The sequence below is a fragment of the Panthera leo genome, chromosome B1 (assembly GCF_018350215.1).
Source record: "Panthera leo isolate Ple1 chromosome B1, P.leo_Ple1_pat1.1, whole genome shotgun sequence".
NCBI classification, from domain to species: domain Eukaryota; kingdom Metazoa; phylum Chordata; class Mammalia; order Carnivora; family Felidae; genus Panthera; species Panthera leo.
In genome coordinates, this window is record NC_056682.1 from 164981182 (window position 1) to 164994016 (window position 12835).

The 12835-nt window shown below is 39.4% G+C and overlaps 1 protein-coding gene across 2 annotated transcripts in view; it reads right to left on the reverse strand.

Annotated features, from left to right (window-relative positions):
* Positions 1-12835, reverse strand: part of ATP10D (ATPase phospholipid transporting 10D (putative)) — a 107413-nt gene that overhangs the window by 41013 nt on the left and 53565 nt on the right. For both annotated transcript variants that reach the window (XM_042936451.1, XM_042936453.1), the window contains 5 exons: positions 12579-12685; positions 12165-12296; positions 11633-11760; positions 11259-11511; positions 3522-3760 (listed from right to left, as the gene is read on the reverse strand). In XM_042936451.1, coding sequence (XP_042792385.1) covers positions 3522-3760; positions 11259-11511; positions 11633-11760; positions 12165-12296; positions 12579-12685 — 859 coding nt within the window. The remainder of the gene's footprint in view (positions 1-3521; positions 3761-11258; positions 11512-11632; positions 11761-12164; positions 12297-12578; positions 12686-12835) is intronic.

Here is a 12835-nt window from a genome sequence, read left to right on the forward strand (position 1 = left end):
AGACAGAAAGACACAGAATCTGAAGCAGGCTCTAGGCTCTGAGCTGTCAGCACAGAGCTGATGCGGGGCTCGAACTCAAGAACCACGAGATCATGACCTGAGCCAAAGTCAGAGGCTTAACCAACTGAGCCACCCAGGCGCCCCTCTCTAAGACATGCTTAAATATCAATTTAAACTTAGTGGCTTTCCTTCGAATCATGCTTCCTTTTTAGTAATTCTCGGCCACCTTCCCCACCTTTTCTGGCTTTATTTCCCACCTATGTTTATCAATTACTGACCCTCTCTCTTCAGGTCCATTTCTCTTACCCCAATTTTCATTTTTATTGCTGCAAAGTCTAGGTCTTTTGGGCTTGAGGTTACTTTCTTTTCTGCTCTGTAAATCCCTCCTTATTAGTTTAATCCTAACTCAAGTTTTACCTCTTTTCTGCAGCCCTTCTTGATCCCTCCTCCTCCCTTGAGAGTTGAACACTCCATTCTTTGTGCCCTCACTATACTTTGGGTTCACCCACTATTACTGCATCTTTAATATAGGATTGTTTTTATTTATTTTTATGTCTGCCTCCTCTGCCTAGAAACAAAACTGAAGGATAAGGACATGTCTTACTCATTTTACATCCCTGTGTCTAGTATTTTGCCATTGTTTTTCATTAATCTATTCATTCATTCATTCATTCATCCCATAAATATTCATTGTTGCATCTATGGCATCAGGCACTCCTCAAGGACAGAGGGATGCATAGGACAGATACGATCCTGGCTTGTGTGCAGCTCACATTCTAGTTAGGGGAGATAGCAGATACAAAAACTAACCTATAAACAATAAGATGCTTCTAGATTGAGACAGAGAGAGACAGGAGGGGTGGAAAGAACTCTGGATTAGGTGGTAGGGAAGGTTTACTGAAGAGGTGACACTAAAGCTGAGATCTCAGTGACAGAAAGGAAAGCCACATAGAGATCTAAGAGAATAGTCACCTGGGTAGAAGAAACAGCACTCCTGTTGAACAAAAACATAAAGAGGAGGAAAGAAGCATAAACAACCTTGGCTTACAAAGAAAAGGTTTCTATTTCTAAATAGGTAGTATGAACCCAGGAGCCTGGGGCTTCAATGACATGTTAATTCCCAAAGCTTGGAATATTTTTGCCAGCAGCCCGCCTAGGATCCTTACTCCCTGGCTCTTAACCTGCATCTCCATGCAAGGTGCTAGCTTACAATTTTCCATTTCTAGACATCACAGCTCTCAGTGTGCTCTCAAGCTGGTGCTCTTAACCGGGGCTCCACCGACAGGCTTCTGGAACTGGATGCAAAAATTTAACAGATGCTAATTTTTCAGGTCAAAGAATCTATAGCTTTCTCAAAATAATCTTTAGTCTCGAAAGGATAAAATCAACTTGTCTAGAGCAAGAGTGAGATGATCTCATATTTCAAGGAAGACCTCTTTATCCTATATATAATGGTGTGGTTTTGAAAACACAAAACACCCCCAGTGCATCTTTACAATCAAAATGGCACATGGCATTGAAATAAAGGGCAAGTGAAAACAAAATGCACTGAGTGGGAAGGCTGAGCCTGTTAAGCAGCTTCACTTAACAACCTTCAAAACTACTTTATTGAGAATGGACACATGAGTCCCTGAGACAGATCTTGAGAATTCAAGATGTTAAGTTCTTGCTCTTAAGGAGCTATTGGCATATTTCAGGGGGCATAAATAAGGCCTGCGTAATGAGAACTAAGGAAGGGAGGGAATGGGTACACAGAACTCAGAAGCTGAGAAAAGAGAGTCTGGGAAGTCTTCAGAAGAGAGTATTTAACATAGTCTTATAAGAAATAAGTGTTTCATCAGATTTGGTAGACAGAGGTAGGTTGCCAATGGGAAGAAAAAATGTTAGATGGAGAAAATGGTACAGATAAAAGAACAGACTTTAAGAAACATCACTTTTTTTCCAAGGAGATGAGGCTAAATCAGGAAACTGAGAGGGTGGGTAGGGCACAACCCCAGTGGGTCACCAATGTCCTATTTCCAAGTAAACATGGGTCAACATGTGGTTAACTTTGCATGGGTGGAAAATGTAAAAGATCAGTACAGGAATAGGTAAAAAGAGAAAAAAATATATATCTATTTCTGATACAGCTTTATAGTGAATGCACAGAAGAGGCTGTATGCATTCTTTTCCTATTTTCCTTTCAGAAGTTGGAGAAAAAAAATTAAGCCTAGATGTTTGGAATAGTCTGACATGTGGCCAAGATACAATATGACAGGTGCTATATCTTCAGTGCCACAGGAATGAACTAAATGAGTTGCATGGAAATGATTATGCTCACTCCTGAAATTTTTACTGGCAACTTTGAAAAGAGCCAGGAGATTCCCTTCAAGGCCTTTCCAGAACAAAAGAGACCACTGGCATCTACTCAGATCACATCTCTGCTACGAAAACCATACAATAAATTCAATGCAGACACACAAAGTTTCCCCAAAGTGGATTTGTTCTTGTTACGCCACCTACTTTAGACCAGTTGCCAGTCTCAAGCCTGGGGAATCCTCATCTTGGTAAACCACAAGAGTTAATGAGATGTGGAAGGCAGAAAGGGCAGCTGAAGGTTTACAGAAACAATTCTAAGTACAGCAAAACTTTTGAACTCTGATTCTTTCATGTAAGTATCATTCCTCTTTCCCATCTTCCACATGGCCCTCTAGATTTTTCTTCAGCAAAATGGGTTTGTCAATGGGTATAACTAAACAGCTTCCAAAACTTCCCTCAGGAACTCAAGTGATACCCAGATGAGCTCTAAAATAGAAATATCAGAAAATGTCATTCTGAGGACTCAGAATGGGGAAGAGGACACAGGTTTGGTGGGACTGGGGGGAAAAATGCAGAAAAAAAGGCCTTGGAGGGTACTGACAGTACGTATGTCATTCAGACATACTTAGCTGTCTATGAGATAACTCTGGAAAGCTTTGCTGGTTCTGAGAGTGAGTCATGGTCTGTAACCCAAGGCAGCTGTTTTTGTTTTTGTTTTTCCAGAGAGACAGAGAGACAGACAGAGAGACAGAGAGAGAGATAGAGAGAGAGAGAGAATGAGAGCATGAGCATGGGGGAAAAGAGTCGGGGGGGGAGAGAATGGTAACCAGGTTCCAGGCTCAGTGCAGAGCCCAATGCGGGGCTTGATTTCACAACCCTGAGATCATGACCTGAGCCGAAATCAAGAGTTGGACACTTAGCCAACTGAGCCGCCCCAAGGCAGCCTTCTTTAGGCTTAGGCACCATTGGCCCTGATCAGAAATACTATGCTATTTCAGAAATGATACACTATCTCTCAACACTGAAGTATCCCACAAATTAGGAAGCTATGATACTGTTTGCTTATATTTCTAATTTTGTGCGGGCAATTACACTGAACCACAATTATGTAGTCTCTTCTCAGGTAGAAAAGACAACAGTGTTTGGCTCTGTCATAATTAGGGGGATGTTCTTTCATTATTCATTGTAGATATACAAGATTCAAGTCACATATTCACACTTACAATGGGGCTACTGAAAGCAGCCTGTCTGGAGTGAGGCCCTTCACTGGCTCCTTCTCCACTTCCCACAGCTAAACAGCTCCCAGCAAGATGATTCAAGGATTTACTTCCCAAGGGCCCATTATGAACTGTCCTGCAGCTGGGGGTCCTCGGTTTTGTCATATTGGTGAGGGAGCCGCTGGGAGTGTCCATGGAATCTTCATCTTCAGAGGCAGCTTCCTGGTAGGACTCTAACCTCTTGGCTGAGCGATAAAAAATCATACTGGGTCATTACCTGAGAAGAACCATTTGCAAACTGAATATGCCAGACATTTACTTAAACAGCTATTCCACACCATCTCCTCCCTTTTCAAAAACTGCCCTCCAAACTCCCCTCTCCAGATTCCCTTCATGAACTTACCTCGTTGGGAAAAGTAAAAGCAATCAGACAGCAACTCCCTTCTTATCCTATCGTCAAATCTACCAACCTATCCACATCTGTATCTGAACCCTCCTACTACTATGGATAAAGCTTCAAATGCCAAGCTCTCCACTCATGATCTGCCTCCCGCTCCTCTGGCCTTCTCAAGGACTTCACGTTTACAACTTTCCCCTCCTTCGCTTACACCAAGCTCCCCTCAACCAATCTCATGGCTTTCTGTCCCTGTCTGTCCACTGACACTACTTTTGGCAAGGTTGCCCATGAGTTCCATGTTATCAAATCCCATTACTGCATCTGTCCATATCTTATATGCATCCTTAGCAACATGCAACAGAGGTGACCGTTCTCTGCTTGAAATGGCTCTTTTGGTTTCTCTGACATGATGTGTACCTGTTTTTCCTCCTACTTCAGTGGCTATTCCTTCTTATTTTCTCCTGCTATCTTCTCTTCAATCAAATACTGGGTTGCTGCAGGAGCTCCTTCCCTTCTCCACCTATACACTCTTCCTTGGTGATATCACCTGGTCCACATTTGAAATGCCAACTCTGTGCACATGATTTTTAACTTCTAACTGGAATCCAGACTCCTATATATATCCAACTCTCCACCTGATACTTCTAGTTAGATGTCTATTCAGTTCTTCAAGCAGATTATCTGCATGGCTAACTCCTTTACCTTTCTCAAGTCTCTTAGCATGTCCCTTGTCAGCAGACTTTCCAGATATAACCACTTCAGAGCTTACCACCATCTACACACTATAGATCTTATTTATTTTTTGAATCATCGAGTAGAATATAAACTCCAAAAATGCAGAGAGTTTTGTCAGTTTTGGTTTGTCTGTTTTGTTTTGCTGTAAAGCATCACCAATAGCTGTCCATTATTTACCCAAAATATCTCTAATATCTCGAATTCTCTCCATCTTCATTTCCTTAACCCAAGCCACCATTATCTCTCAACTGGACCAGTGCTAACAGCCTCATAACTGGTCTCCTTACCCCTCGGCATTCCATTCCTTAACCAGTAGCTACAGTGATCTTCCTAAAATATAAAAGCTGATCACATAACTCCTGCACAAAATTTTCCATATGTTGGCTTACATAGCTCAAAATGATCTGACCTTTGCTGATCTTCTTGAAGTTTCTTGCCCCTTCCTCTTCCACATGTCCACTAAAATCCAGCCTCCCTGGCCTTCTTTTCTTACTTTGAAAATTGCCAAGCTCATTTCAGCCTGAGAGCCTCTATACTAGCTGCTGCCTGTAACTGGTAGGTTTTCGCATCTGAACTTCAAGATTATGTTATTCAGATCTAAGCTGTAACCCTTAGAAAGGCCTTGCTCCCCTACCCAACCCAAAATGCCTTCCAATCATTCTATCATATCATCTCATTTTAATTCTCTGAAAAGCACTTTTCATTAATTATTTTTCTTGATTTAAGAATTAATTTATTTGTGACTATTCAACAGAAGCTCTGTGAGAGGGCCCCTATCTGCCTTGTTAATCATTATGTCCAGGAGTACAGAGTAAACAATCAGTCAATGTGTACTTGCTGAATTGCTAGCTGCATTCAAGCCAAGTCTAGCTACTTAGAGTATGGCTTTTGGCAAGTTAATTTCAAAATAAAAAATATTTTCATATTCTGTTCAATAGTTTTTATCTGTATTTTTCAAGGACAAAGAGAAGCTAAGAGGCAATGTTGTGATCCTGAGTTCTAGAACGAACTCTTCCAAAGACTCAGTGTTTTCTAGGAAATCACTTAACTTTTCCCGGGCCTCTGTTTTCTTGCTGGCCGAATGAACAATTTGGATTTAATGACTTTAAGATCCTTTCCAGTTCTGCAAGTTTCATTATATTCTCTGACTAAATAATACAGAATGCTTCCCTGTATGGCCTTTCAGCTTCAAAAACCCATCCACTTACTGAATCCCAAACATACTGAAGTTCTCCATTTTCACCTGTGCCCTTGTCCAGAATATCCATTCTCTTTTTCTATACTTACATAAATCCTCAACATCTTTGAAGGCTTAGTTCAAAGGCCAGTTCCTCAATGGTGACCTCTGTAACTATACTGGCCCTCACTCCCTGGGTCTTTAAAGCTTCTATCTACTGAATGTACTGAATGTTACTATGCACCAGGCATCTGTCTCATTTAATAACTAGGACAACCCTCTGTGGCAGATACTATTAATACCTCAATTTTAGTAATAAAGAAATCAAACGAATTTTCCCCATTTCACAAAAGTAATAATCATTGGTCTTACATCCAGTTCTATAAAGTTCACAGCCAGTGCTCAGAATGTTATGTTCTGAACGTATGTTAACATGATATTCTTTATAATTTTACACCAATATTCCCTGCTTGATTTCAATGAGTCCATGTATTTAGTTTAAACATTTATCAAACGAGTAATGAATGCATGTTTGAATAGACACATAAATGGAATATCCGTAGAATCAAGGGAATGTTGTGGGGTAGGGACTTGACATTTATTGAGTACTTCCTGGGGCGCCTGGGTGGCTCAGTCAGTTGAGCGACCGACTTCGGCTCAGGTCACGATCTCATGGTTTGTGAGTTCGAGCCCCACGTCAGGCTCTGTGCTGACAGCTCAAAGCCTGGAGCCTGCTTCTGATTCTCTCTCTCTCTCTCTCTCTCTCTCTCTCTCTCTCTCTCTCTTCCCCTACCCCACTCATGCTCTGTCTCTGTCTCAGAAATAAATAAACATTAAAAAAAAATTTATTGAGTACTTCCTGTTCATCAATCATCTGTTTAGGTCTTTATGTAAATATCTGTATCTAGGTCTTCCCTTTACATCTTAAAAATAATGCTACCAGTTAGGAACTATCACTGTTTCACTTTGCAGGTAAGAGAGGCTAAGAGCCAGAGAGATTAAGTACTTTGACCATGGTTAAACAGCTAGTTGGGGGTAGAGTTGGGATTTAAATGTAGGTCTTCCTGACCCTGAAGCCAGTACATGTATCCACTATGTTATATCTCCTTGGCAGTTACCTGTATAGGTTAGTTCAGTCATTCTCAACAAGGGGTGAATTTGTCCCCCTGCGAACATTTGGCAATGCCTGTACACAGTCTGGTTGTTATAACTGGGGGAGGAGTGTAATTGGCATTCAGTGGTCAGAGCCCATGGAGGCATCTAAACATCTTAGAATGCACAGAACCGCACCCATCTCAAAGAGTAATGCAGCCCCAAATGGCAATAGTGCTGAGGTTGATAAATCCTTGAGTAGCTAAAGAAACTTATTGGTGATGTGATACCATTGTAAAAATAAATAATTACAATATTACAAAACCTATAGAAACATAAAGGCTTATACTTCAGGAATTTCTCCTGTACATCATTAGGGAAATCCGTCCTCATGCAACTGTGTAATTACTATAATGCCAGACAGCTCAGCCCTTAGGACAGGACAAACTTGCTCAATAAATAACGCTGGAAGAGTGGACTCAAGAACACATGGAGCAACCTTTAATCATTTTGTAAAAAGCTATGGGAAGGAAACAGAACAGTAAAGCTATAATTTGATTCAGAAAACAAAACTATAGGTGTAATACTTGTAGACTCAGTGAAGATTTTTCAAAAATTGGGTATGAGATGGCTCAGTCAGTTAAGCGTCCAACTTTTGGTTTCGGCTCAGGTCATGACCACACAGTTTTGTAAGTTTGAGCCCTGTATCGGACTCCGTGTTGACAGTATGGAGCCTGCTTGGGATTCTCTCTCTTTCCCTCTCTCTCACTGGCCCTCCCCTGCTTGCATGCTGTCTCTCTCTCAAAATAAATAAATAAACTTTAAAAAAAAAATCAAAAATTTGGCATGAGAAAGAAAAGCTTATTACCATACTGATAAACAAAAATCTATCCAGGGCACCTGGGTGGCTCAGTCAGTTGAGCCTTTGACTTCAGCTTAGGTCATGATCTCGCGGTTGGTGAGTTCAAGCCCTGTGTCGAGCTCTGTGCTGACAGCTTGGAGCCTGGAGACTGTTTCAGATTGTGTCTTCTTCGCTCCCTGCCCCTCCCCCACTCAGGCTCGCTCTCTCTCTCTCTCTCTCTCTCTTTCAAAAATAAGTAAACATTAAAATTTTTTTTTTAATCTATCCAGCTGATCATGCAGACTTTTCATATGTCTCTTAAAGCAGGTTTTAATTAGTTCCATAAATGCCTCAGAGTGGGGCAGGAATTCTTGCTTTCCAACTCACAGGAGAAAACGCAAAGTATGTAGTCTTTCTATCAAGGTAGGTACTGGGTTAGATGCTAGGTTAACTACTTCAATTCTCTTTCTTATTTAACCCCTAATCTTCTCTTTTGAATCCTCCTTCAAATATCTAGTAACCTGTTCAGGGCCTATTACTTACATTTATTTGATATTTGGAAGAAGTGAGCAAAAATCTGTGGAACAAAAAGTTGATCATACTTTTCAATGTGCTCCTCAAAGGGCCCAAAACAAGGGTGAACAGCACAACGTGCACATGGATTTCTCCCAAATGTATCATCCCCATATCCTCCAAGCATTTTGCTATGAACTAATCCCCCAAACATTTCCAGCATCCCGACTTTCACCTGCTCATAAACAGCACGCTCAGCTAAGCTTCGGCCAACTGTATCATCCATGTATCCTTGATACACACAAATCTTTTATTCTAAACTGACTCCCTGCACATTTCCAGCATTCCAAAAATTTCTTGCCCAATATCCTTCTAGGTCCCAAACCTTGATCAATGCTAAAATCACCTTCAAAACACCAGATTTTCATCCTATGAGACGAACTAAGATATTTTTACGTTTCCATGCCTGTTTTCCATATTGGACCATGAACTCCTCAAAAGATAAATCTATTTCTTACTTTGACAACTGTAATGACAAAAACAATGGCAGCTCATACTTACAAAGAATTTATTCTGTGTCATGCTTTGAGTGGCTTTTCATGAATTATCTTCACGAATACTATTATGGATCTTTTTTAGTGAGGCCCAGAGAAATTATGTAACTGGCCCAGAGTCATACAGCCCATAGGCAGTAAAGATGGGAATCAGATTCAGGAGGCCTGATTCCAAAGTCTTTGTTCTTGGAAACTACTAAATGCTCTCACCATGTAGATCAGATTCACAAACTGCATCATAAAGGCACTCTCTAGACAAACCCAAATTGAGAAACATTCTACAAAATCCCTGAATAGTGCCCTTCAGAACTAGGGTCATCGAGAAACAGAAAGCCTTAGAAGCTTTCAAATCTAGAGCAGTCTAAATGAGGACTGTCACATGGTCTTCTGGATGCGATCCTCAGACAGAAAAAGGTATAAACTAAAGAAATCTGAATAAAGTATGGATTTCAGTTAATAATGATATCAATATTAGTTCATTACTTATGATAAATGTATTATACAACTAATGTAAGATGTTAATGACAGAGGAAACTAGATAGGGGTGCATAACGGAACCCTCAAAAGCATCTTTGTAACTTTTCTATAAATCTAATGCTATTCTGAACTAAAAAAGATTACTATTAAAAAAGACATTCTCTTTCAGTAATTTTTTAAAGGATTGCTTTAAAATTTTAATATGCACATAAATCACCTGGGAATATTGTTAAATGAAGATTTTAATTGAAGTTTTAAAGAGAGCCTGAGATTCTGTGTTTTTAATACACACTGAGGCGTTGCTGATGCTACTTAGTTCATTAACCAAATTTCTAAGTTGCAGGGTTTTATTTTTTTTTAAGTTTATTTATTTAAGTAACCTCTACACTCAATGTGGGGCTTGAACTCACAACCTCAAGATCAAGAGTCATAAACTCTTCCAACTGAGCCAACCAGGTGCTCCTAAGTTGCAAGGTTTTAAAACATAAAATGGTGTCATCAGATGTGTTTATTTCAAATGCATATGTGCACGGGGCTATTTCCGAGCAGTGATGTTTTTTATGGACAGATCTCCTAGGCGGTGATTTTGCCCCCAAATCCTGAAGGGTTAACTAGCTTTAATTTCAGTAAAAATAATATATCTTAGGGTTAAATCCTGGAGAGAAGTAGCCCCCACTACTCCCTCCTTCATCAATCAGAGTGTGTATACATGTCCTTATTTTTAAACTATTACAGAAAAGAGACCAGGATCTCTGTATGTATGTGTAGTAGAGAAGTGTTTACAGGCAAAGTTGGTACCTACAGAAGCAGTGCAACACTCCATGGTCCACAGACAGTTCAGTCATGATAGCATGTGATTCTCAGTCTCTTGGTACCTTCTCTGCATAAAGGGCTATCTATAGAAGAGAAGCACTCACTGGGCCCAAGTGTGTGCTCAGGAACTGTGGCGGGAAAGGGCTGATATCAGCCCTTTTAAATGCTACAAACACAAAATTTGAAATGCTACGAATACAAAAAAAAAAAAAAAAGCGATGCTCCTCATCACATATTTTGTGAAACACTACTATAAGTTACTTGAAAATAGGGATCTACATAGTCAACTATTTTGGAAGACACTCCTCTCACAAACAGGTGTGAAAGTTTAGCTAGTGAGGTTCACTGCAGCATTGCTTACCACAGTAAATGTTGACAACCGAAATTAATGGTGGATTATTTACATAAAATTTGGCAATTATTACAGTGCAATATAGCATAGCCTCTAGAAGAGTAAGGAGAGAACAGAAAGGTAGTCACAATGAAGCCTTAAGAAAAATGGGTGAAGTCTTAAGAAAAAAAGCAAAAGCACACTGTAATTTCATTTTTGTTTAAAAAGCATAAAGTGTACAAGAAAAAGAATCAAAAGAAATGTACGAAAATGTTAACCGTGGTCTACTCTGGTGGGGGTTACTTATGGCTTTTATATTTTTCCTCATTTAGCTTATCTGAGATTTTCTAAAATATTGTTTTTGTAACAAAAATGCAATAAAGAAGATAACACAAGGCAGAGTATCATCGTATCCAGTATGACTATTTTTTTTACATTTGTGTAGTGATTATGTGATAAACATTCAACATTTTATCCCTTGCATTTACAGGTAACAACAAAACCTGGCTTAAAAATGTATGTGCCTAAGAGAAAATACAGTGTATTTTTAAAAAAATTTTTTTAAAGTTGATTTATTTTGAGAGACACAGACAGCAGAGGAGGGGCAGAGAGAGGGAATCTCAGGCAGACCTTGCACTGTCTGCACAGAGCCCGATACGGGGCTTGAACTCGCAAGCAGTGGGATCACGACCTGAGCTGAAGTCGGATGCTTAACCGACTGAGCCACCCAGGTGTCCCTAGAATTATCAAACTTTTAAGTGGGGGCCAAAAAGCCCAATCTTCAGGTTGGTTTTCACAGAAACCCACACTTACCATTTTCTTCATGGCAGTAATCGAAACCTGCCACACTACATCTTCGAAAAACCATCTTATTCTCAGTGAGAGTTCCTGTCTTATCAGAAAAGAGGTACTGAATCTGCCCAAGGTCCTCGGTGATGTTCAGTGACCGGCACTGAATACTAGAATCCATTTTCTCATTGTAGAAATCCACATCACTTTGAATAAAATATATCTGTCCAAGCTTCACAATTTCAATGGAAACATAGAGAGAAATGGGAATCAAGACCTAAGAGGAACCAAGCAATTTAAAAAATATTAGAGAGGGAAAATAACGGGTGAGAAACCAAATGTAGTTGGATTAAGTAACAAAGTCCTCAAAATTCTATGATGAACTCAACACAAATTACCTGTAACAAAATGATCATGGTCCAAAACATATAGAATCCTGCCAACACTGGTGATATGACATCTCCATCAGGCTCCGGGATATTAAAAAATATTATGTTTTCATATCTACTCAACCAGATTCCATGACCTTTCAAAAAACACACAGACATCAAAAGAATGCTACATATACACTATGTAAATATAGAACTTCATTCCTAAAGAGGAATAAAAGTATTTATTTTGGTTGAAGACCCATTGTTTATTTTTTTAAAACAAATTAAAATTCAAAAGGCTCCAAATTCTCCTGTCTCGGTCTCTCTTTAAATGTCTTGCCAGGTCCCTTTACTACTGTGGCCCCATGTAACTGGATATAATCAACATTAATGTTTTTCAGATCAGAGATTGAGAAAGATAAAGATGTGAGGAAAAAAATGAATGGCGAATGAAACCTCCTTTACAGAAGTCAAATATTCATCAATATTCTGAAAATAAAATACTTTTAAATAAATACCTTGCTGAAAAGACGTCAGCAAAAAAATCAAATTTACCTACCCAATGCACCAGTTAAACACATCACAAGCAAAAGTAGGACACACCAGAGGACATCTGTATTTGCTCTTCTTTCTAATTTGCTGCGCTTATACCTTGGACCACTGTTGTTCAGCATTGCTTTGGTTTCATGGCCTACGTAGGTAACATGTCAGAAAATTTGCAAATTAAAGCCAGATAGCAAATAGCATATTTTTAAATCTCTGCGGCAGATAATTTAATAAAGAGTAATTGCACAATAGATTTTGCTAATTTAGTTTGCTTTTGTGATCCATTTAGAAAAAGAGACCGAGGATTAAGTTTACGAAGACAAAATTTCCTTTCTGCTTTTGTAGATTGCATTTTGAATAAACGAAAAATGTTAACTTGAAGAAAAACACAGAGGAGACAACGGTGAAAATCAGAAGTGTAACTAACCTGCATAAACCACGATGCCCACAACAGCCTCTGTGTTCCTAATGGTGCATCCTCTAAGTAATAAATTTTCTTTACTGAGACCCACGCGTTCTCTGTTGGAATGTTCTCTATAAGAAAGATAGCATAGAGATTCATTTTTAAATAGCAAAAGTAGGGATGTAAAAATAAAAATCATGCATTCTGAGTTTTCTTGACTGGAGTATTAAGTCAAGCAGGTCACAAGAAAGGTTTCAAATCTCTGGGCCCTTTGTTTTTCT